The 26,187-nt window shown below is 42.0% G+C and overlaps 1 protein-coding gene across 8 annotated transcripts in view; it reads right to left on the bottom strand.

Moving 5' to 3' along the window:
* Nucleotides 1-26,187, bottom strand: part of LOC119732937 (AMP deaminase 2-like) — a 48,464-nt gene that overhangs the window by 1,286 nt on the left and 20,991 nt on the right. For 6 of the 8 annotated variants that reach the window (XM_038206516.1, XM_038206520.1, XM_038206517.1 and 3 more), the window contains 15 exons: nt 23,349-23,514; nt 22,532-22,712; nt 21,012-21,047; nt 20,028-20,066; nt 16,683-16,902; nt 14,338-14,467; nt 12,815-12,949; nt 10,684-10,746; nt 8,285-8,416; nt 7,515-7,678; nt 6,207-6,333; nt 5,440-5,603; nt 3,528-3,648; nt 1,738-1,911; nt 67-177 (listed from right to left, as the gene is read on the bottom strand). In XM_038206516.1, the coding sequence (XP_038062444.1) occupies nt 67-177; nt 1,738-1,911; nt 3,528-3,648; nt 5,440-5,603; nt 6,207-6,333; nt 7,515-7,678; nt 8,285-8,416; nt 10,684-10,746; nt 12,815-12,949; nt 14,338-14,467; nt 16,683-16,902; nt 20,028-20,066; nt 21,012-21,047; nt 22,532-22,712; nt 23,349-23,514 (1,963 nt within the window). The remainder of the gene's footprint in view (nt 1-66; nt 178-1,737; nt 1,912-3,527; nt 3,649-5,439; nt 5,604-6,206; nt 6,334-7,514; nt 7,679-8,284; nt 8,417-10,683; nt 10,747-12,814; nt 12,950-14,337; nt 14,468-16,682; nt 16,903-20,027; nt 20,067-21,011; nt 21,048-22,531; nt 22,713-23,348; nt 23,515-26,187) is intronic. The other 2 variants (XM_038206518.1, XM_038206519.1) reach the window with 2 other exon arrangements.

Raw genomic sequence — 26,187 nt, 5'->3', positions numbered from 1 at the left:
ACACACTGCGTTACATAAACTGAACGAGTGTAAAGGGTGCATGTGTTCGAATTTTCATCCAATTACCTCTTCTGGAAAGCCACTCATGACGACACTGTTTCTTGCAAGCTCACTCATGTCGCAAGTTGTCAGCTTCCAGACCTGGGCAGCAATGCTGTACTCCTCCATCAACGGCTCCTATTTGGGAATGTACGCATACATTTACATAAATTAGAATACTTCCGAATATTTAGGCATTTTTCTCGTCACTGTTAGTACTTATGTATTTGAACCCTATCCCACCAGGGTATTTGGCTATTTGTCCTATTTCTCTTTATGTGTAGCATTAACTTAAAACAACTTACATGTCGTGTATGCTTATTGTCATAATAATTTATATGTAATTTACAAAGTGTGTAAGTTCACAATTTAAGGGGATGGCCGGTTTACAAGCTCTGCTTTTTGGAGACCTCATGAACTTATTGTTCGATAAAAGTCTCATGATTACATGTACATGTACTGTTATTTCAGCTGTACTGAACTACATGTAGCTCTGAAAACCTCCACAAAACTGGTAGTGGAATTGACGACTTTAGGGGACTTTGATAGATGTAGCAGTTTTGTAGGTCTCATGATCTGGTCTCGGCCTCAATACCATCTTGAGACCTTTTTTGGTGGTCTTGGTCTTGTCCTATCAAAGTCTCAATCTCAGGTTTCATTGTTTGAAATGCAGTCACGTCCGTACGCGATTTCCATAAATTTGTTGAACCATGGAACTGTGGTCAGAGTGTTATTTAGCGTGTGTTCTTTGCTAGCGCTATTCTTCAAAATGATACAATGGACGTGAAACTTTCACCAAATATGTCCAAAATACCAGCCTATAACATAACTCATTTGCACTTGTTTTGATAATTGCTACATATTTTCAATATTTTCTTTACAATTTGAGTCCAGATCATTCTGACTCACCCTGTACCACAAAGTACTACACAAAAAAATACATGTAGTACGCAAATACTAAAAAATACTATGAGTGCTGTGCCCGTTCATATGCTGAAGAACTGCATACTACAGTTTACTACAAGGCCTAGTAGTAGTATTTTGTAGCTTTAGGTGAGATTAGGGTTAAAAATAAAGCAGGGCACTGTAACACAGAATGAGGGAAATGAGCTTCAACACCATACATATCTATTCATGCTTTGTCTCCGTCTCGGTCTTGGAAGTCTTGTCTCTGTATCAGAAGTCTTAAAGGTAAAGGTAAAGGGGACGAACCTGTGTTCACAGGAACGGAGTGCCCATCTCTCTTTCATTAGCGATTGGGCCAGACTCATATATGCTGCTGTGGGGGGATCGCCACACCTCCTCCACAGCAAGTCTGTTACCTTACCGGCATTGAATAATGCCGGTACCCATTTAACACCTGGGTTGAGAGGAGTAATTGAGGTAAAGCGCCTTACTCAAGGGCACAACATGCATGGCCACGGCGGGGCTCGAACCCACAACCTCACGATCATGAATCCTGTGCTCTACTGCTAGACAACACAGACAAGAAGTCTTGGTCTAGGTCTCGAAAGAGCTGGTCTTGGTCTCCATCTCGAATGTCTCTGTCTCGGACATGAGGTCTCTACTACATTTGTACATGTACAATAAGTGCAAATACATGTACCATAAGTGCAAAAATAAGGCTCATATCAATAGTGTTCACTTGTTGTGTATCTTCTACTTGACAGAAAAGAAAGAAAACCTGACTGTTGCTACCTTGGTGAAGTGGAACTGCATTGGGTCATCGGTGGACAGCGACACACACAGTCCCCTAGCATGGAACTCTGGTAGAGGATTGCGATGGTAGTTCAAGAATAAGGAGTTATTGGACAGCGGAGACATTGCGATGCCGATTTGGGAGAGATAGTACAGGTACTGTAATACTGGTGTCTGATGAAAAAAATATACGGAAAGACACGTTAGTTTCAAATCAGTGTTTAACCCTTACCCTACTAGACCCTCCAACGCATGCCAATATATGTGCCTCAAGAAAATCTCCTATGTTTTTTGCACGGCCCTCCAATATCTGCCATGTCATTTCAAGGGTAACTGGACAGGCACTCCAATACATGCCACAGAGAACAATGAGAGTCCTCTGATAACAAAGTGAGTGCCCCCAGCTGGTCAGTATCAGGCACCCTCCAGGGCCTCCAACTCCTGCCAATTGGAGCCTTCACTGTTAAGACAAACTATCTGCCAATAAACTGCAGCTGTAGGGCATTGGCATAACCAACTGACATGCAGTAAACTACCCTCAGAGAGTAAGGGTTAAATTAGGCCCTCCAAAAACACTTCTGCTTCCGGTTACCCAACCTACCCTGATTTTATGGCACAAACTTTTTATCGACAGGTTTCATGTTGTATTTTTCTGTTCTCACGAAAAAGCTTCTCAACAACCTTGTTGCGTCAAAAATGCTGGCAATATTTCTGCTGTCCGTGTTTAGTTGTTTGCCTACTTGCATCATAGAAACCACCGTTGCTTTGCGATTAGCAAGATCCCTTCGCGATTCGCTATCGTGGTGATGAAAACACATGGCATGCATAATGCATGCAATGCAATACAGCAATGGTGGAGTGGTTCCCATCGCGCACTAAAACGGCCAAAGGCATGATAGAAGAGCGGCAACCAGTATATGGCCAGAATTTGACATCGTAAAAATGCCAAATAAACATTGATAAAGAAAGAAGATTTCTTAAATAAGGAAGTTTTTTAATCACTTTTTGTGGCCATATTTGATAGCTTTCGTGGCAAATGAAAATGGTGCAAGCTGAAATTGCATATACTTGAATACCACATTGAATCAGCACAAAAAAAATGGGCAAAATAAAAACATTTTCCGACCTACATGTACCTACCCTCTTTTTGAAAGGCATGTAGTCGCGTTCGGAAACAGAAATGTTTTTCTTCTTGGCCTTACCGTAATCAGACTCAACTTGAGACAACTACACATTGAGTCAAGTTAGTCAGACTCGACTCATCCAGTGGTCAACTCATCCAGTGGTGTTAGACAAAGTCACTCCATTTGAGTCTAACACATGCCACTCTAGTCGGACACAAGCCACTCAACATAATTCAGACTTGTGCAACAATTGTTGGTGACTCAACATGACACACCATTAACCCTAACAATCCCCAACCATTCAAAATCCAACTGCATGTTTTTCTTAATGCTGTTGGAGTGAGTACTGCACTAGTATAACTGATTATGCTTTACATGGGGTTAGGCATACCACCATAAATCAGAGCCCAACAGTTTGGGTGTTGAGCTACCATATGGTGTTGGATTTTGCTAGAGTGAGGAAGGTTCCAAGTAAATCACTCAAGGGGTTAGGGTTCATCATTCAACTCAGCTCAGTCGTTGTCCTTAATTATAACCTTAACTTGGCAACCTTAATTAAATGTTTAAAATTTACATGTATGAATAATTGAAACCTAGGCCAATCAGACAACAGGGAAGGTAGCATTGTCAGATGCCTGGCAACCAATAGAATTTTAGGAGCAATACCTTTCTTAATAGCAATCCATGGGAGATGTTCTCGGCCAACATGAAGGCAGTGACAAGATGATGAACAGGGCCTGCCTCTCCACAGTGAGGTCTCAAGACAAAGGTGTTAAACCCACGTTCCCTGAGAGAGGAGAAATAAGAAATAACATACAGGGGTTGTGGGATGTCTTGGACAAGGTGTTGATAGTTCTGGTGGCTCAATATTCTTGAAATTGATTCAAATTTCATCCAGGAGTCACATGTCTGTTTGGTATCAACTCCATGACGAAAACCCGCCCTCTTAGGAAAGTGGCTAGTTTCGCAAACCATTTTGGACCTCTATGGGGGGGGTCCTTAAGTAAACAAACTCTGATCCCTGCTCCACTGTCCCACATAAATCACTTGAAGGTTAAATGAACTACCACCTGTTATTAGCCACACTGCTTTCTGGAACTACAAGTTTGCGGTCGAGAGTCAGCACCAACGGCCACAAGAAAAGATCGTTCTAGGGCTTTTATTCACGGCAGTGGAGAACGTTCTTCAGTTTCAAACTGTTGGGGATATTTTTTTTAAATATATATTTTATATATTCACTTTAGTAGGAGAGTATTAAGATCAGGTTTATTTCTTGACTTGACTTGACTTGAGCCCTGGCCAAAATGTAAATGTTGGCTTGATTCTATGTTCTAATTACATAATGTAGTGTAAGTAATGTGAGCAGTGTGGTATTGGAGGATGTGTTATTGTGCCCTTTTGTGAGGTGGGCAGGGCTTGGGATCGGATCTGGAAACAATCAGTCGGAGGCGGACGTTTTTGCTCATCAGTCTTCATGAAAATGAGTTGGTGACCTTATTTTAGTTGGAATACTTCCTGTCAAGTACATGTAGCACTCAACTGCTAGCTCTTATAGGTAGTTGGTAGATTTCAAGCCAACGAAGATAGACATGTAATTGAGTCTGAGGATCTTACATGTATATAGTTGGGTTTATAACACCTCACCCACAGATTCTGTGTCTTGATTGGCCGAGAGCGAGTCACATGTTACTTTCTAATTTTGCTATCTTTCTGTGCACGGCCAAAAGTACTATGCGCATAGCAACCAAAGTACTATACCATTAGCAACCAAAGAACTATTTCCACGGCGTGGTATTTGTGTGCAAATGCATGCTGGTTTGCGCGTTGTGCGTAGCACGTATTATTCCAAAGAGAGCGCGCCGCAGACTTGGGTTCAAACATTTCGTAAAGGGGTAGTTTTTAAGACAGAAATACATTTTCCACCAATTTTGTATTGAAATTGAAGTTTATTTCAACTGTGTTCAGATTTAAATAATTTAAAATATTAAAATCAAGCAGAATCTGTGGTTGAAGTGTTATAAAAGAAATATTGAATGCTTTATCTCGTGGTGAAGTAAAACTAGCCTCCCTCGGTGATCCATGGACCATTCTATTTTCCCTCGGCCTCGCCTCGGGAAAATAGAATGTCCATGAATCACCTCGTGAGGCTAGTTTTACTACACCACTCGAAGCATTCAATATTTGTATAATATTTCAAGCCAATGGAGATATAAAAATAGTCTTGAGGATCAGACATTCACGTGTGCATTAGCCACGTCGCACGCCTGATATATCCTAACATGCATATTGCATGCAACCCCTGTGCGCCAGCCCATCAGAGTCAACTTTAGAAATGCATGTGATGTCATTGCAATCAGAAATGTGGACTAAGCTGTTGATTGGTCGAATGGAATGCCATGTTTTCGTAATACAAGTTCGGGTTACTGAAGACCCGATATAGATGTACAAGATGCCCACTGAATGATCAGAATCTCGAGGTCAAGATGCAGTCTTGTTTTGCATACATGTAAGTAATCGTCAAACCCGCTCACATATCATAGACCATTGCTGTGCAAGGGGAGTAATACAATTGGCTTACCTTCTGAAATGGTTGAGCACCACCAGATTGACATACATGTAGTACAGCCAGTAGGCATAGGGGGGATTGTCGGGAGACGTCCACTGTTCAGGGTCAGGACTGTCCCTGGTGAAGATCAGATCCTCTGGTTTGGATTCATCATCCACACTGTCGAAGCCAGACACCTAGTTGATCAACCGATCAATCAACAAGAAAATTACTCAAGAGCTCCACAAAAATGGAACAAGATCAACTAATATAAAGCAAGGAGAGTTGAGAGGCTGTGCACTGATCATGTATGCTTGGCTGCAACAGGTCACCTTCCTCGAACTTCCAACTCTATGACCTGGACCAGAAAAACTTGCATGTCAAGAAATCAACTCTTCCCTTTCTGGTGGATCCAGTCAGCAATCTTGGCGACTGTTGTTGACAACCATATTCTCTGGTTTGGGAATCTAAAATGAACCCCATTACTCACTGTAGCACCCGAAACCGCCCAACCACTCTATGGTATTAATGATTCTCTAGTGAATAAACACAATGTAATACAATGTAGTGCAGGTGCTAACGGGTTAAACAGCCAGAAGAGAAACAGGCACATTATTAGCAAATCAACTCTCTCTAATCTAGTTGATCCACAGCCGTCGCTGTGACAGCTTCCACAGGCAATCAGCCCCGCTGACTGGATTCCTATCCCAGGCTGCCAAAGAAAGATCAACCAGTGTGGATGGTGTTCAACTAATTACATCTAGTTTTCAGGTAGAGTCCCATGCTTGATGGATACTAACATATTGGAGGAACTTGTGCATCTCCGGGTGCGAGTTTGGGTCCCTCGTTGCCTCAAACAGCGGCATGAAGATGTTGTCCAGAATCTCAGCAAAGTTGGCCACCATCTTGTTGGATTTGTAGATATCACTGAGTGACAAAAAGGAAATGTATTTAATTACTCCTTTATGGTAGGTATGTTCGCTATTAAAGCTGTGGTAATGTTGTGGTGCTGGAAAAAATAGTATGCCAAGTACTGATTATAATCGCCATAATACCATATTATGGAATTCCATCTTATGAATAGTTTCATTGCAGTACCCGCTGCTACACTGTACATCGGATTCGAACCAGCCAGCCAATCCCAGCAAGCTCGGTGGTCGAGAGGTCATGACATCTGCACTAGAAAGCAGGAGGTTGTAGGTTCGGGTCCCACCCCAGTGATTGTTCTCATTTTCACTTCAGGGGTAACAAACTGAGTATACAATGTTTATACATCGGTGGAGGGCAAAACCCAATATTGAATTCACAGTGATCTGTTCAATTAACCTGTTATATTGCCTGGCTGTATTTATACATTGCCTGGATGGCAGTATTGACCAGGCATGCCAGGTGGTAATATATTGCCCTAACGGTAATTATATTGCCCTGCTCTTTGCATTACTCACTCTAGCCTGGGAACCTGTATCAGCCATCTGACGTCAGAGAAGACCTGATCTGTTCAATTTCCTGGCTGGTAGTCATGTACATTACCTGGATGGCAGTATATTGACTAGATGATACCTATTGCCCTACTAATACTGTCCTGCTCTTTGCATTACTCACTACAGCCTAGGAATCTGTATTGGCCATCTGACATTGTCAGAGAAGACTTGCAGTGATTTGTTCAATTGACCTGTTACATTGCCTGGCTGTATTTGTACATTGCCTGGATGGTAGTATATTGACCAGATGGTAGTATATATTGCCCTACCGGTAATTATATTGCCCTGCTCTTTGCATTACTCCCTACAGCCTAGGAATCTGTTTCAGCCATCTGACGTTGTCAGAGAAGACTTGCAGTGATTTGTTCAATTGACCTGTTACATTGCCTGGCTGTATTTGTACATTGCCTGGATGGTAGTATATTGACCAGATGGTAGTATATTGCCCTACCGGTAATTATATTGCCATGCTCTTGCATTACTCACTACAGCCTAGGAATCTGTATTAGCCATCTAACATTGTCAGAGAAGACTTGCAGTGATCTGTTCAATTGACCTGTTACATTGCCTGGCTGTATGGTACTGGCCAACCGGTATTTATATTGCCCTGCTCTTTGCATTACTCACTATAGCCTGGGAATCTGTATCAGCCATCTGACGTTGTCTGAGTAGACCTGGTTGTCGACAGCCCATTTAGCAAGCTTGTCCCATTCTGATTTACTGCGTCCGTAGATGGATAACCGATACTCGGCATTCTGATACTTGCTCTCCTCCAAATCGTTACACATCTCCTACAAATCAATCCAAACATCCAAGTAATCACATTCCCCGAACAACATAAAACAAGAAAATTTAGTGTGCCAAGTGTTGTTGAGAATATTATTAAAGTTAATGAACACTCCTACTGGTTCAGAGCAATACGTAAAACCTTTAAACTCCTGCATGTCAGTTGCCAGTGAAGGGATATGAAGTGTACAGTGTCTCACAGAGAGTTACTGCTCAACACATTGCACAATGTGGAGAGCAGGGGCCAATTTCATAGAGCTGCTTAAGCACAAAATTTGCTTAAGCACAAAATTTGCTTAAGCACAAAAACGTCTTGCTTAATCAAATCAGGTTACCGGCCAAAACTCCATGCGATTGTTATGCTAAGTAAACAACAGCTAAATACCAGTCACAAGCAATGTACATCACATGGAGTTTTGGCCGGTAACCTAATTTTACTAAGCAATGTTTTTTCCTGCTTAAGCAAATTTTCTGCTTAAGCAGCTCTATGAAATTGGGCCCAGTATTGGGCGTGACCGAACCTCCCTGCTTGCCCCAAGCTTTACCATCACACAAAGGATTTGAAGTGTTAAGTGCTGGCAAAAGGGGTTTTTGTATCAATCAGTTCTTACCTTGACGAGCTGTGCAAAGAAGAGACCTTCGATGTGATTGTCAGTCTTCATGAAGATCTCCCGGACTTTACTCTCCCCGATGGGGTTGTACTTGGAGTTGAACTTGTCAAAGCGATGAAAGGTGTTACGATCCTACAAATGGCATGTACAACACAACAGGAATTAAAGAGGCAATACTAAGGAATCAGCTTGTGAAAACCTTTAGTATTCACACAAGGCAATTACAAAAGTTACTCTTCCAAAGCTCCTGATATCAAGATGCTGGTTGTAAAGAATTTCATACGACTTTTTGGGATGATACAGTGCAGAAGTGGTAATGTCATACACTGTGCATTGCCAAGGGTGATGTGTCCAAACACTTGTTACTGTGTATACGTGTACCGTACATAATATGTGGATAGGTTGTTTTCAAGCCTCTTGTGGTTGGTTGGAAATGCAAATTTATGGCCATAATTTGTCACAACTAGATTGGTGTCTGCAGTCTGCCACGAAGCACTGGCCCTTTTTTGATGCTTAATTTATTTTGGATGAGTTGTGATTCAGTTTATTTGTATAGCAAATATGACAGAGAGGAAATTGTTTGGAAACTTTGCTCTAGATTGGTGTCTGCAGTCTGCCACGAAGCACTGGCCCTTTTTTGATGCTTAATTTATTTTGGATGAGTTGTGATTCAGTTTATTTGTATAGCAAATATGACAGAGAGGAAATTGTTTGGAAACTTTGCTCTGGGAGACGACCCTGCGTGACATCACACTTCTGTGGGGTATAAGTTGAGTTGGCTACAAGATGCCTGGGCAAATTGTATAAACTTGAAGTTCGTGTGGACTGTCAAGACGGTATTTGAGTTGTTCCAGGCGATTGCTGAGACTTGATTCAAATGTATCTCATAATGAACAGGGGATATGACTTAGGACAATATGTATTCTCATCTTTGATGGTTTATAGAAGAAGATTTAATGAACAGTATGGCTGCATTCAGGAACTGTAGATCATGGGACTGTGTGATCAAATCGTGAGAGCCAAGGAAGGATTTAACAAGAACCCTTCTCAATCCTCAAATATCCTCCAGGTGGTTTTGGAGGATTTTGGAGGATTCAGGCTGAATGGCGAAAAGTGTCAGTTGATTTGGAGGATGCATTGAACTGTGTCAAGTTCGTAGCCTGTACCCAGCATTGTTTATTTTCAGCCATGCATATAATGGGGCCCTGCATATGTGACCTGCCATAGCATAATAAGGAATAACCCCCCAACTTTTACTTTTCACATTATGTACATCATGTTAAAGCACAAATCATTGGCTTTCCAATAATACCAAAAAAAAAAAAAACCACACTGCTGTTGATGGCATCAGACGCTCACAAAAAGACGCCACAGCTTTGGGCAGATTTGGAATAACAGTAGCCCTGCATACCGGTACTACCGGTAAGCAAGTACTTCAGACACACCCACACCAGTGTCTTTCTCATATGTGTATCTACACGTGAATGAAACATGGTATAATCATGAGCAATTTCACAATTCATTGAGAGCGCAAACCTGCAGCATCATTACTTCAAAGGAATGCATGTATGGGTATTTTGACCAACATGTAGATAGCATGGGTATTTTAGCCATACATGTAGATAGCATGGGTATTTTGGCCATACATGTAGATATTAATATTTTTTGCCTTTTACTGTAAAGGTTGTAGTATAAATGCAGTTCAGTCCATGTCATCTTCTACAAGACATGTATCCAACCCAAAATAGAAAAGGCTGATGAAACAATGAGAATTCTTTATCAACAGAGTACTTGAAGCAAGTTTAATTTTTTTATTAAGTTTTATTTAAATTAGTATTCAATTAATTACTCAATTACAAAACGGTGGTAAATTTCCACCAAACGAACAGCCCCTAGGCTTAGTCCACCGTTCGTTAATTGTCCCCCCTTTCGTTTGGGTAGCCATTCACCCTTTTGTTAGGCTAATAAATATTTTTGTGAGATACATGTAATAGGTGTGAGTTGGAGTCCTGGGATAAATAAGACCATTCCCCCTGGGTTTTGCCAACCCCCGGTTTCGCCACAAATGGTGTCAGAAGTGGCATACTTTGTGATTGTAGAATTTCAATTGTTGTATTAAAGTTGTGAACTTGTAATAAAGAGCGATAAAGTGTGGTTGATTTGGTAAGTGAGTGCACCTCAGTGAGGTACACTGTGAGAATAATTGGTAACAAGGTTAGGAGCTTATGTTAACCTGGGTCGTTACTGGTTTTGGTATTGTTGTGTTGGTTGTATTGTTGGTTGTTGTGTGGATTCTGTTGGGGACTGAGTTTCCTAGTCAGGGCGGTGGTGTCACTTTGGTTGAGGCGGAGAAGTTTTATTTAAATTAGTATTTAATTAAACAAATAGTGATATCTTACAGCATGTACATCCAGGGTGTCGACATTAATGTCATAGGCTGTCAAGTTCAGGCTATCAAACACCTACAAAAAAATTACAACATGACAAAATTGCAAATAAGTAAAAAAAAATATTACAATGAGTTTCTTCTGTAACCTACATGCTGTGTGAAAAGTCAGACAGTCAAAAAAGCAATCCTCTTCCTCTGCCATGCCTTTTACACAGGCTAGTCACAAATAGTAAGATCATATTTTGAGCAAGCACTGTGACAAGTCAAATTCAGTCAGCAGACAAAAGTAGGCAAGTCAGCTGGCTTAGGAATCACCTACAGTCAAAGCATATACATGTACATGTAGCTGAATCAATTTACCATAACAGTCACAGCCAGTCAATCCTGCTTTATGTAGGCTTGGAGCTCTTAAAAAGTTTAAAACTGTCACTTAATTGATTTTGACTCAAGGGACAACCTTGCACAGAATGTATGTTTGTATCTATAGGGGGTTAAATTTGTACATGTAACTCGACCCTGAACAGAGTGCCGTGGCCCAGAGGTCTGGAGCACTGAATTGCTCTGGTCTGGACTCTGGAGCATTGAATTTGTGGTCTGTGGGTAATTCTGCAGGTTGTGGGTTTGGGACCTGCCCGGGGTTATGGTGCGTGTGCCCTTGAGCAAGGCACTTTGTCACTCATTGCTTCTCTCCACCCTGGAGTAGATGGGTACCTGTGAGGGCAGGGTTGGTTATTGTGAGAGGTTAAATACGGCCAAGAGTGCCGAAATGGCTGCCGGCCGGCCGGGCATGCTTCCCAGGGAGTTTAAAAGGTTTCAGGAGTGTTTGCCCGTTGAAAAGAGGTAGTGTTCAGGAGGTTATGTCTGACACAAGTCAAGTCACGTACTTGTTAGGCCATTGTTGAACTTGAACCATTCTTGAAGTGTTTCATATGAGGAGGAGAGACTGTTTCTCTGTTTTGTATCATTATGGAACTTTGACTTGAGTTGCTGTATACCATGTCAACAATGACAAGTTGGGGCTAGGGTACCAGACCATTGTAGAAATTCATTTTCATGTAATGATTGAAACAGGTAGAGTCCATCTTTTGCAGCTATCCGAAAAATAACTGACAACATTATTGTTGAAAAGCTTACTTGGTTTAAAGATAGTAATGGAAAACTCCCTGTGAAATTATTTTTTCTGGCATGCTGTCATTTTGAAGAAAACAATAAAACAAGGTCATTTCCAACAATGCGTATTTTTGGAAATTTCCATTAGTAATAACTTGTTAATTCGGCAACTGGTGCCGCAAGCATTGATAAGATGCACACATGCGCGCAGTTGTTACAATTCGTCGGTTCAGTGCGTGACATCGTACAGCTGTCATCAGCTGTATGAGAGCGTGTTCCAGACGCTGATTTCGGGCGTAATTCAAACATGACTCGGCAACTATTGAATTGAAATTGAGATCCTAGAATATTGTTTTCCTCAAAATATGCGGCATTCACTGGACTAAAACTTCATTAGGTTAGTTCTTCAGCACCCTTCTTTAGATTTCGAGCACTTTTGTTGCTTCAAACGAATAAAAGGCACACATGATGTACTCTACCTTTAACCCTAACAACCCTGAGCCCATCAAGCTCCAACAGCGGGTTTTGCTTGATTTTGGCAGGGTTGGTACCGAACACTGGCCAGCTGGTGTTGGACTTTGATTGACTGGGTACCAAAGGCCCAGTGAGACCCTGTTGAATTTTGTGAGGTTCGGGGCAGAAGGGCATGAGATTTGTGAACACGTTGGAGTTTGAGGGAGTTCACTGGCATTTCTTCGTGGGTATGCTCACCCACGGTCCTCAGCACAGTTTGTGGTCAAATGTGCATGTACATATTGCTTTATTTTGTTAGGTTTGGTACCATCCCTATCCAATCACTCGACAATGCATAGGCCTATCCATACCAGGTCAATCAAACTCCAACAGTTGGAGTTTGGCAGGTTTAGTACTGTTCCCCGTACAAGGCCTGTTGGAGTTTGGCAGTTTTGGTACCACTACTTACAGACCTGTATGCAGCTGTTGAAATTTGTTAGGTTTGGTATACTTTCTAGTGCAAGAGCCTAGGGGGTTAGGGTTAAAGTTGGCAACTACATGCAGATAATTTTTCTGACCTGTTTTAGTGTCAGTGTGGAACCGTCTTTATTCTTGCAGACAGGCCTGTCTACTTCGGTTTTCATCTTTTTCTTGATGAAGCGGAGAAGATGCTTTTGGTTCATTCCAGATGAGCAGTGGATGTGGGTATCCACCTAGCGAAAGAAAAAAACATGTAATGATAACAATTTTCATATTGTAACTGTTTCATAGTGTTTATACTGAGAGGTGTGTACGTTCCCTTTATGCAAACATGGCCCACATTTGCAAATGATTTCCCGTAAGTGCACAAAAGGACAGCGAACGTTGGGAAAAATTGCACAAGTGGTCAACCCGTATTTTGTAAATTAACATGCGGAATGCGCTGGCTATTTGTGCAAGTAGAGATATAGGAAGTTCATCCCTTATCATCAGAGGTCAGCAGAATATCAATACATGCGGATATCTGTAGCGCGAAGTACGCACAGCTTATTTTATTCTGAACGTGCACAAACTAGTTGCGTCCTCACGTTATTTTCAGTTGATGAAGTAATGCATTACAATGTCCCTTCTATCGGTCTCCCGTTTGAATGTTCCTTTCAGTGGTTTCCCTTAACTCTCTCTTTGTAAACGTTGAGGGGATCTTTGTGCACATACTGTTTGAAACGTTGAGTTGCCGAAACAATTTTCAGAGTCCCTTGGGCGCATTCGAAACCTCGTGCTCGTGTTGAATGAACACGAGAATGAGGCTTCGAATGACGAGCGAACATGCCACCAGTGTTTGCGAACGGGATTTTCACTCCCCATTTATTGGGGAGAAGATGAAGAACATCAAGAACAAAGTTGTGGTTGGCCCCTACCACAACTTAATCTTGTGGATAAACTTGAAAGCACTCATCCAATGCAGGAGTAGTTTAAACGATAAAAAATTGTACGTTATCATAGAGTGAGCTTGTCATTGCCAATTTGTATAGCTGTTTTGGGGTTTAAATTACTTTCGTAAGGTTATTTTCCTTTCATTTAATTCAGAGTTTTATACGGCAGCTGCCATCTTGAATTTTGGCAAGCTGCACCCCACACGCACTTGGGCCTTTGTAATCAGCAACCCGAAAACACTGTTCGCGAGTCACTCGTGCACAGGGTTTTGAATACGCCCACAAATTCACACGAGAGATTTGACAACATGGTGCTCCCGCAAACCTCACATCGAATGACTTTCCACCATGCAAACTCCCAAGTCTTACATGGGCAAAACGTAATTTGATTTTCATCACCCGACGCAAAAAATTCAATCTTGTGAATAGTTACTGCGATACCCGCTGCTATGTACATCAGATTCGAACCAGCTAACCAATCCCGTTAGCTCAGTGGTCGAGTGGTAAGACATCTGCACTAGAAAGCAGGATGTCGTGGGTTCGAGTCCCACCCGAGTGATTTTTTCCAACTTGCACTCGGGAGGTCACACGCTGAGTATACAGTGTTTATACGTCAGTGAAGGGCAAAACCTAATTTGATTTACATCACCCGACGCAAAAAATGCAATCTTATGAAAAGTCTTACATACCTTTCGGATGTTGTAGAAGTCTCGGTGAGGCACAGATTTCTGAGCAGCCAATTCCTTCATCTCATTCAGCAGACTGTGCAGGTGGAACCGGGAGGATAGGTATGACAGCCGCCGGTACGAAAACGATTTTCTGATGATGAAAACAATTGACAGACAAGTAGTTAGATGTGTATTGTTGATGTACCCTAACGTGGCGCGGCCCCTAACGTGGCGCACTTTAATTTTTCGCCTGTAGCGCCTAGCTAGAGCAAAAGTTTTAACTGAAATTTCACAGAAAGTGAAATTTCATCAAGTTCTAAACACTCCCGTTCATAAATCGCGAGTTTATTTACCAGTTACAAAATTAAAAGAAAAAATTATTTTGGCGTGATTTTCCGATTTTATTTTCAAGTGCAAAGTGAACCCTTTGAAAATGCCCCGAAAAATAAGGAAATAATTTTCTGACAAACATCTGGCTGGGTTTGTAAGTAAAGATAATAATGATTTATCAGAATTTATCAAGTTTACAGAAATTCTTAAATGTTAATTTGGAATTTTCTGAGATTTATTCAAGTGCGCCACGTTTAGGGAACACTCCGCCAATTTGTGCCCAATTTCCGGACGCGACCGTTTTTGCATTTCGGATTAAATTTTATGAAACCGAAATTGTTCACAGAGGTTAAATAGCAAGCATTAAAAAAGGTAAAAGTACCAGTATTTCACTGCATGAATTTGAGGTTTATCAACAAAGAGGTTTGGCAACACTACACGAGGAAAGTTGGGTAAGCTTCGAAGTGCGCCACGTTAGGGAACACGACTATATTCTTTTTGGCCACATTTCCCGTGCTCGCCCTGGGAACGACATTGTCTTTTCCAGTTTTTGTGGTGTCTTGTTTTGTGCCCATTGGCTGCACTTTTATCTACATGTATCACCCTTCACCATGGGTTCGTAGGGATTTTCTCAGTTTTACAGCGAAAAACCGTTGAATTCCTGGCACTTCTGTGCCCTATTTTGTTCACAGACGTCTGGTCTGCGTCAGTGCGTTCATTACTGGTTTTGCGCATGCGCGATCGTATCCCATGGAATTTCATATCCACCAGAGGGCAGTATAGAAACAACATTATCGAATCGGGTTTTTGCGACACCATAATTTGTAGTATTAACCCTTTCAGTACCACATGGGCTTTTCTAGTTGTACAGAATTCCCCAGATCATCATTTCATCAAAAAAAAGTCTTGATAAATTAATAGGCAGTAATATCTACTGACACCTAAAAAGACTGCAAGTTACCGGTACATGTACATGTACACTTAAGTTGCGGACTTTAGTAGAGCCCATACTTCCCGAAATGTGTTATTATGGGTTGCGCAATAAACATAATATGGCAACGGTTACATGTGGTACAGTTCCACGAAATGACTGCAGGGAACACTATGGGCTCCGTGCACAAGTACCCCTTCAACGGCCAGAAAAGGAGAGTTGGGGTAGACCTAGACTAGTTCCCGGTCCAACCACTGGGTATTACGAATAATCCAAAGTTATTTGGGGCTTGGATTAGTCTGGGAGACCATCGCAAGTTATATTCCAATGTATTCGTGCACAGACGACGCCTGACGCTCATGCACGAAGACGCTATTGCTTAGCATTGTGCACATTCCGTATAAATACGTCGTGCGAACTTCGCGCAGGAACCAGTACAGTACGCACACGTGGTGTCCCGTCCAAGAGGCTTTCAAAAGTAATAAAAACGCGCCCTCTTTTGTTGGCGCACAGAGCCCATAGGTAAGAAAATAAAACATGGCAAGCCCAGTAAAGCTGGTCCCAGAGCTTGCGAAATTTTATTCACTTGATTCGGAATGACTATTCAATTTGAAGTCTTTTCATGCCTCTTGTCTAAATAATGGGCAAGATTTAGCCAATTCAAAGGCGTTATGGGATCTGTGCGCCTACAAAAGAGGGCACGTATTTACCACTTTTAGAGCCATTTGGACAGGACACCACGTGTGCGTATGGGATTGGTTCACGCGCGAAGTACGCATGACTTAGTTATCCTGAATATGCATAAAGAGAAGCCGGAGCGTCTTCAGTCATCAGCGCGCGAATACGTTTGAATTGAACTTGTGATGGTCTCCGAGACTAATCCCTGCCCCCAATAACTTTAATCATTCGAAATATGCAGTGGATGGACCGGGAACCAGTCTAGGTCACCTCCAACTCTCCTTTTCTGGCTGTTGCTGGGGTACTTGTGCACAGAGCCCATGGAGGTCAGTAAGTCAGACAGTGAGATATGTACACTGCCTGGCCTTCTACAACCAGCAAATATAAAGTGGTTGTAAATGTAGCTGCAGGACATGCATGAACTTACATCGGGCCATTTGCAATGAGTGCCATCAGCTTGTTGGAGTCAGCCAGGAACGTTGTCTTGTCCACATAAGGCAGGTCAATCGGCTTGCTCTTCTCCACGTCTTCTTGATTCTCGTAGACTTGTATGATGCCACCCTTCATTTGAAACTCGCACTGGATGGGATCTGGCAGCTCGCAGGCAAAAGGGTCACCCACCATGGTTGGCGGATGGATAGGGTGGTCTAAGAAAGGGGAGGGTGGAGATTGAGTCTTAGTGGTACAGTCTTCCTTGGTATAGTTCATGTGCTTGTACATGTACTTGCATGAGAATACCCTTTTTTCTATTGGCATGTTCGAACCATCTTGCTCGTGGCACTGTGCGAATATTGTGACTAGTCGTCACTGGTGACTTTTATTTGTACATGTAGTAGCAACCTCAACTTTTTTTATAGTCGACTAGTCGTAGCACCAGGATTAGTTGTGTCATGACTACTCGTGGTGCCGTGACCCATTGATGCTTCGTTACAACTTAAATATAACTCCACCAACACTAGAAACTGACTGGGTGTGACATTGTCCAAAGCATACATAGATAATGCTGTATCAGTGTAGTGATCCAACTATATGGCAAATAGTTGCGACAAGTCGGGTAGTAGCAACTATATTTTACTTGTCGCACAGTACTACTTGCTTTGTAGAGTACATTTACATGTACATCACATACATGTTAGTGCCTATTGAGCTTTATTCATAAGAGCTAGTGAAAGCTTGCAATTTGCACAAACTGGTTAGCTGGAGCATATCTTCATCGTTTTGACGAACTGATGAATCCATCCAAAACCCAGATTTTAAGTAATCTGACATGCTTGGATATTGATATATTTTTTTGGATATTTATTTTATGATTGTCCTCTACATAATTACCACATTCCGAGGCACAAAATCCATGTTGTTTGTTAAATATACTAAGTACACAGAGTATTTAAAAAATGTACAACACACTCAATTTTTCATTTTGACGAAGTAATGTGTCTCTATTCTCACTTAGTCTCGTTGATTTTACATGTGTCCTATATTGAGATTGATGTAGCCTCCACGATTTGCGTTTTGACGAAGTGACGAATCTGTTCTAAAATGTATACATTTTATACACACGTGCACTGTGTACAAACATACATGTACGGTATGCCACATGTTTGTGAAGATCTAGAATTTCTGTTTTGATGAAGCTACGAATATCTTTAGGATAATGTCTCCTAATTAAAACAGATTTTTTTTGGGGGGGGGGACATGTTAACTACTAGGGTATTGCGTAAGTTAAATATTTTTCAATTCTGGGGGAGAAATGTACATGTACGCGAAAATGTGATTTGAAAAAAATTGACCAACTTAAAACGTGATTTGTTTGCACAGACTCGTGAAAAAAAATATTTCTACTGAAAAAGAGTCAAAGGTGCAGTTATACACAGAGTCAAAATACTTAGCACACACACAGTCATCCTTGAAGATTACAAAAGTGTAAAACTTCCACAGCAAAGTCACAGCAAAGATTCTCACTCACTTTCATTTTTGGCATGTCATGTGATAGACACACTTTGTGTAAAATATGGAAGTGGGTAAAAACACACCATATTTCAGTGAAAACAAAAATGCAGACCAAGTTCAGGAAACATTTCCCTTAGTGAACACATCAAACTGTCCAAATCTAGACAAAATGACAAATTTGGTTATTTCTTTAAACCGATTAATACTTGTACAAATGTACCATCAACATCAACCTTGCCTAGCACTCCGGGTACTAGCTGCCCAACACCATCCGTGCACTCTACATGTATGATTTCATGAGTTTGCCAGGTAATAAATACAATGTAATACAATGTAATACAATGCATGTAGTACAGATAATACATGTACATATACAATTAATGAAGCATTGTTGATGTGATGGAGAAAAACTGTGCATACAAATCTACACCTCAATCTTTCGTAAAGCAAATTAGTATGATACATTTCACCGCAAACAAGTCGCTGTAATTCAGTCATCAGGCAGTTATGTCAGTCATTTAACAGACAGCAGGCCACCAGCTTTTTGAGCTTTGCGTATTTTTCAAGCCAGCTTGTCGGCCAGTCGGGGATCCAGTGCGACAGCTCAAGGGCTGTGCCCCTCCCACTTGTTCCCTCCACCCACCCCAAGTTCCCTCCCCCTCTGCAAATTGGACCACACAGCAGTGCCACTTGAAAGTCAATTGGAAGCAGCAGGCCAGAAGGCAAGGCTGCCCCCGGGCTAGCAAAGGACACATCTGACACAACCTTGTACATAGTCTTTCACCTCAGCAGCAAGTCAGCCTCCCGATGCCAGTGTTGTGGTTGAGTCCATCAGAAGTTCAGGCAAAACAGGGGGAAACCATATTTTACAAAGCATAACAAAACCAGTCTTTGATCAGATCACCTGTTGGCCTGCCAGCAAGATAGCCTCTCCGTCGGACAGTCAGCTATCAAAGCGTGCCAGCCAGCAAGCCAGCATGCAAGCTAGGACGTCTGACCAGGAAGGCAGCAGCCACACAACTAGCTTCCAAATTGCAACAGCTGTTCATGCTCCTCTTCACACTGAGCATCCAAGTGTACCACCTCTCCAATTGCTTGCTTGCCTGCCAGCAAGACTGCAAGCCCGCCTTCCACCTGACAAGGCAGGCAGGAGACTAGCAAGCTCGCCTGACTGAGAGTCAGCCATCCATTTTGCCAGGCTCCTAGTTTTTTTTCGACAAGACACTAAGCGATCTTTGTGAACCGCAAGGTAACCTTCAACTAGTCAGCCAGGCTGCCTGGTAAGAAGCCAGTCCGCTTTCCACAGAGCAAGCCGATTTCCAACTGACCAAATCTGCTTGCCAATTCTCGAACATCTAGAAGGTCTTCAAAGACTGTGCCCATCTGCCTGGTGGCATGTCAGCCAATATGCGTGCATCAAGCTAAGCCAGCCTCACAAACCCAGGCCACATTCTACTTGTAGCTTGCAAAAATGCCTTTGCTGCCAGGAAGCCAGTTTTTCCAACTAGCCAACCAGCAAGTCAGCCTACAAGCCAGGACGCCATCTACATGACAAGGTAGATTTCAACCCTGCCAGTGTATAGATCTACCAGTAGGTCAACCTTCTAACTGGCCAGACAACCTTCCTGCTCACTGGCAAACTGACCCTGCTCATCCAAGTAATTCAAACCATCTAAATCTCTTTTCTGTCAATTTGTACAGAGTCAAGTCAGTCATCAAGCTTTTTGCAGTCACATCATAATCACTCACTGGCTTGACTCAATTGATCAATCGGAAAATCACTCATTCAATGGGTGACAAACTAATCAATCAATATACATACTGTCATCTCCCTCATCATCAGCCTCTGCAGTGGATGCACCTGTTAATAAGGGCAACAACTGATAAGAAACTCATAGTACGGTACAGTGGAACGTCGCTATATCGAACACCGCTATACCGAACATTCGGCTACACCGAACATTTGGTTATACCGAACATCGTCCTTGGCTACCGATTTTTATGTACAAAATGTACCGAACAGTGTTGTTGAAAAAAGTCAACAGAAGATCGACAAGTGGCTATTATTAAGGAATAGAAGCTGAAAGCCAACCATTGCTGTAGATAGTACGATCAAAAACTGTGTGATAACATAATTCAATAGTCCGCACGTGTTCAAAGTCGTCTTTCGGTAACTACCATCTTTCAGTAACTACCAGGGTGTGGGCTGGTGAAGTTCTGAAGGGTGCTATTTATTGAAAAGTGAGTACCGGAGCACCGGCAGCTTAAAATTGCTATACCGAACGATCGCTATTACGGACAATTTCTGTGGATCCCGCGATGTTGGTTATACCAGCGTTCCCCTGTACCATGTTTGATGAAACAAGTGCATTAACCAACCTGCACTATTTAGAATGAATAGATGGACAGATGGAAGACAGACTTTTACATGTAGATAGTTTGTGAGCAAAAATGCCAACACACCTTGTGTAAAATGTGCAGGTGCAACAGTTTCAGTTAAAATGTGACGGAAACACTTGTGCTAGAAATCATCATCTTCTTCAACAAGATGTTTTTAATTTGGTTAAAAACAAGCACCACAACACAGGGAGCAGCAGCTTTATACAGTGTACTTGACAAATGAGATTGTATATTCACTTCATTGTTGAACAGTGCGGCAAACAATGTGAGCGTTTACATCATTTCGTTATAAAGTTAAGATTAGTCAGGGACTTTATTCAAATCAATCAAAAAATGATTCAGTTAGTCAGTCATGGAATCAATCAATCAGTCAATCAATGACACGACACACTGTCAATGTACATACTTCCAGCCTTTTCATCAGCCTCTGCTGTGGATGCACCTGTTTAAGGGTAACAATTTATATGAGAAACAAGTACAGCACATTGTATGTTTGTCATATACAAATGTAATGTATACAAATGTATACTGACTACAAATGTAATGTATACAATGTAGTCAGTGGCGGATATCCAGAGGTGCGGAAGGGGCAACCGCCCCCTGGCAGTGACCAACATTTTCTCAATAATACCATTTGTCACTTGAGAGAGTCCTTCCACTAGAAGGATTTTGGAGGATTGAGGGTGAATGGTGTTGAAGCACATGAGGAGTTTGGAGGATTGAGGATGAATGCATTTTTGAGGCAGGACTGTCTGATGATTTTAAAGGATTGAGGCGCTGGGTATCCTTCATTTGAAGTGTAAAATTTTTTGGAGAATTTTGGAGGATTGAGAATGTTTTCTAGCAAAAAGGGCCAAGGGGGATATGGTTAATGTACTAAATTGCAATGTACATACAAGAACATGTTTACAATTCAACATGCAGCCAAAAACCTTCACTTGAAGATTAACCTTGGCATGTTTGTTCTTGTTCATTTCACAGCCCAATTTAGAGCAGAGTGCATTCCTGATCAGAACAAGCAACAAGCTCTCAATGTTGTCCCACCTGGAACAAGCTTGATCCAGCGTCAACATGCAGGTGCATGTGCAAATTGGGAACAAGATACAGGTAAGCACATAAATCTTGCAGTATAATCCTTTTTTCCATTTTAAGTGCCCCTGTTCAAATCAGGTTTAACGATTTACTTTCGGGAGATAAACTAAGCAGATGAATGCACACAAGTCTACGGGGACATGGTAACTGAATCCGCATTCTGCAATTTTTCATTTTATGAAAAAGAAGATGCAAACTTTTGTTTGTACAAATATTGGAGCATACAAAACATGTTAACCCATGCTTTAACCTCAAAACAAGAACTTTTTTTTATTTCATTGGTACCTTGCTTCATGGAAGCTGATGTGCTCACATCATCACGTGCAGTTGAAATAGTGGGAAAAAAAAGCTTATTGCTGATACAGTGGAATGCCGCTATAATGAACATCGTTGGATCCACAGAAAGTGTTCGTAATAACGATCGTTCGGTATACATGGTATAGCGATTTTGAACCGCCGGTACCCTCTTTTTACCAATAGTGAAGTGGCATTTCCACATCCCTCGGCAGCACGAGGAGTCATCACGAAACTTTAGCAACGGGTGGTTTTCCCTTCTATTCCTTAAGGAAGTTATAGCCATCTATCACTCTTCAACATTCAAACACGATGTAACTATTTTTGTTTGTTAATCTGTTGACTTTTTTCAACAACAACGTTTGGTACGTTTTGTACATTAAAACCGGGAGCCAAGGATGATGTTAGGTATAGCCAAATGTTCGGTATAGCGGTGTTCGGTATAGCGGCGTTCCACTGTACTCAAGAACTACCGGTACATGGGGTGTGATGAAACTAGACAAATGAAACTGAATGCGGGATGTAAAAATAAATACATACTCTGCGCATCATGCACTGGGCTGATGGAGTCCCCGTTGTCCATGGGCTTTCCGTCAATCTTACGCAAGTATGACGCGGCCTTGCGTGGGAAGGACTGCAATGCCATCTTCATGTACTTCTCCCGGACCACAAGGGCATCAATCAGGGACCTAGAGGCATCGTAGAGGTCCTGGGGTGGCACCTAAAGTCAGGGAATAGAGGGGAAAGAAAGGGTGAAACTGAGGGTTAGGCTCATATACAATTGGAAATTTCTTCACATTAGAATTTTGGAAAGGCCACGCCTTTAGGCTGTTTTAGCAACCTCAATCCTGCAAAATCCTGCAACTGCCTCCATGTAAAAATTGCACACAGCCTAAATCCTCCTTGATTGTGGTCCTTGAAGGGGTGACCACTGTCTCATTCCTGCAAAATCCTCCAGAAATCAGTGTCAATATTTTGAGGCAGAGCCAGTGACATCCTGGAGCAGCGCAGCGGAGGATCTCAAGTATAATCATGGCCTAAATTTATGCATGGCTGAGCACAAACAACACAAGGTCCGGCCTAAGATCTTGACACAGTGCATCCTACAAAATCAGCTAACCATTTTTGACATATAGCCTCAATCCTGCAAAATCCCCCATTTTGCAAAGAGGATTTTGGAGGATTTGGGAAGGTTAGAGTTAATATAGATCTGATGAATGAGATATCGAGACCATTTCTACCATTGAAACTATTTCAACCTCCCTGCTAGGCTAAAAGTGCCCTCAAAGCTCACGCACAAAGTCCGTACCCTAAGAAAACTATTGCATCGCCCTGTCTATATCACTACGTATCTCACCCCACTTTTGTCGTCTCCACTGATGGACACTCGTTGGAATTCCAGATCAAAGACAGCTGATGCATCATCTCCACTGTCTAAGTCGTTTTTCAGCGAGTCTGTAAGGGAGGCTTCGTCCTCCTGCGGCAGTGGACAGGAATCGTAATCCATGGTCCGGGACCTAGTCCTGAACACAAAAAGCAGAGAAAAAGGCCAGCATGTCTTGAGCTGGGTCAAAAATCAAACCTGGACTGGCCATTCACCATGTTGCCCTATCAGTAGCCATGGTCAAGGTGTTTGAACATAGAGTCCGATAAGCGATGGTTTGCCCCGAACAACAGTAGCCATACATGTACACTATGCCCTCAAACGTACTACATGATGTGCAAACAGCAACCCAGGCTACAATATGCTCATCAGCTGGGGCTGAGTGAACGCCTTTGAGCAACAATGATTTTCTTTATTTGTTGTCTTGCTTTACTTGTCATTTCAGTGACAACCCCATATGCGAATAACAATGAATGAAGATGCTATTATTATTATCAGTACTTGGTCATAGAGGCTCATATTTTACATGGACAGAGAGCTGGATAGTGTGGCTACATTCTCCAACAAGTCCAGAGTCAGCAGATCAAACATGGGCGATGCCCATGAGTCTGATAATAGTTGCAAAGACCTGAAACAAGGACTCAAATTTACAATAATGAGTCATGACATTATGGAACTTAAAAAATGGATAAATCTGTAAAAACTTAACATGGTCAGTTGCAAGGGGTGGTTAGCCCCCACAACCACCCCTCCCCCTCTGGATCTGTCCTAGAGCATTGTAGAGGGAGGGTCCCTGGCAAATTTATACATGCAAAGGACATTTTTTTTAACTGTAACCTTCCAAACTCCATCAAAATCCACCCCTCCCCCTTTCCCATTCCGGTGGAGATTGGGAGACTTGATCCTGCTGGCCTAGTTTGACTTAATTTCTATGGAGTTCGATGGACTTGGGCCTGGAGGCCTGAAGCAGTGCTAGTGGAATCTGATTGATTTTGCCTAGCATCCTGTACTGGTGTTGTGTACTGTTACACATGTACATATTCACCAGCACTTCATTGGTGGATTTCATTACGTATTGGAAGCAGAGTGAGTGATGGATTTTGACGGACATGGTTTCTAACTTAGTAACAGTCAATTATAGGGAGTTGAGGGTTAAGACAGATGTGTTGTACAAGCAGGTTGTGCAGTGACTTGATGAACAAATTAAAAATAAAATCAAACTGTACAAACAATTATTTCTGTACCAATTTCGTGGATGTGTACATGCACAGATCTGCATTTCTCAGGAAAAGAAACAAGTGAGGGTGGGGAAGGTGAACCAGTAGTGTTGTTTTTTATAAAGGACCATGTGTAGTTTCACATGTTTAAAAAATATGTTTCTCAAGGTTTCTGCAGCTTTGCAAAAGTTTCCCATTCAGGCCGTGAGGAAAGTACAACATTGTATCATCACCTGAACAGAAAATCATGACCAAAAAAGTGACAGTTACTCATGACCCAAAAAGTGGCAGTTACTGAAACAGACCAAAAAGACAAAGTAAAACGATTTCAAGTAAACAACATGCTACTGCAACATGCAAACAGGATAAGCATGCAAAAAGTATACATTTGTAAGTTAAACTAGAAATTTAAGGTGTGCCTCTACAAAGCAAAAAAATAATTATTAAGGAAAATCAAAAGTTGATTTCCAAGGCACTTGCATACTTGCATTATTATATTTACTTCTTGATTTTAACCCTAACAATCCCCATCCAGTCAAACTCCAATACCAGGGTTTGTTGGAATCTGTTGGGTTGAGTACTGCACTAGTAAACTGGTGCTTTACAAGGGGTTAAGCATACATGTACCACCATAATCAGAGTCCAACAGTTTGGGTGAAGAGTTTACCATTATGGTGTTGGAATTTGCAGGAGTGAGAACGGTCCCTAATAAATCACAAAACCATACATGTACACTGGTGGGTAAGTTTGGGGGCTGTATTTTGAGTAACAGCCAGCAAATGTTTGGATGTTACAAGAATTATATGGTTAAGATTAGGTCTGGAAAATTATTTGCTATTAACCAAATAGATAATGAAAAGAAGTGCCGCAACATGCACAAATTCTGAGTAGCATAACAAGAGTTTATTTATGCAGCGAGGTGTGATGATGGATGTGATCATGTATTAAAGACAGAAATATACATTTTTAGGTTTGTTCACTGAGCTCTTTATTTAGCTCTGTCGTAGACATTTAAGGCCCTGTCACACTGTCTGTGATCTTATATGCGCTCTCACTGCGTCCTTGAAAAATAGCTGGGGCGCAAAAACAACTACTAGATCGCAGCGACAACTACATAGGTCGCCAGATGGGCGCCAGAGGGTCTTAATGGTCTCCGATGAGCGCCAAGGTCTTTGAACATGCTCAAAACAATCGCAACACCTCTGCGCTCTGGCCAGGGCGCCGTAACGACGCAACTCGGGCGCTGTGCGAGCGTGAATCGTGCGACATTGAAGTGGCATTGAAGCAGCCTAGGCGCAAGACAGCCAATGTAGTCTCCATGAGAAAGTAACTCGACTGCGATGAACTTGTAGAATAATTTTGAAACTGGACTGTGCATTGACCGTTTTGTCGTGGTATTTATGCAGCGCAAGTGACGTCACATGAGCGTATTTTGGTCGAATAGAGAGCGTGACGCGAGCTACTAGGACGTATCAACAGCAAGCAGAGCGTAGTGTGAGCGCAGTGACAGCACAGCCGCAGCGACTAGATCGAGTAATTGAGCTTGACAGGGGCGCATAGAGAGCGAGTTGAACGCATCGTAAGCGTGGGAAGAG

The sequence above is a fragment of the Patiria miniata genome, unplaced genomic scaffold (genome assembly GCF_015706575.1).
Source record: "Patiria miniata isolate m_02_andy unplaced genomic scaffold, ASM1570657v1 HiC_scaffold_25, whole genome shotgun sequence".
Lineage (NCBI taxonomy): Eukaryota > Metazoa > Echinodermata > Asteroidea > Valvatida > Asterinidae > Patiria > Patiria miniata.
This window is presented reverse-complemented; position numbering and strand designations above follow the sequence as displayed.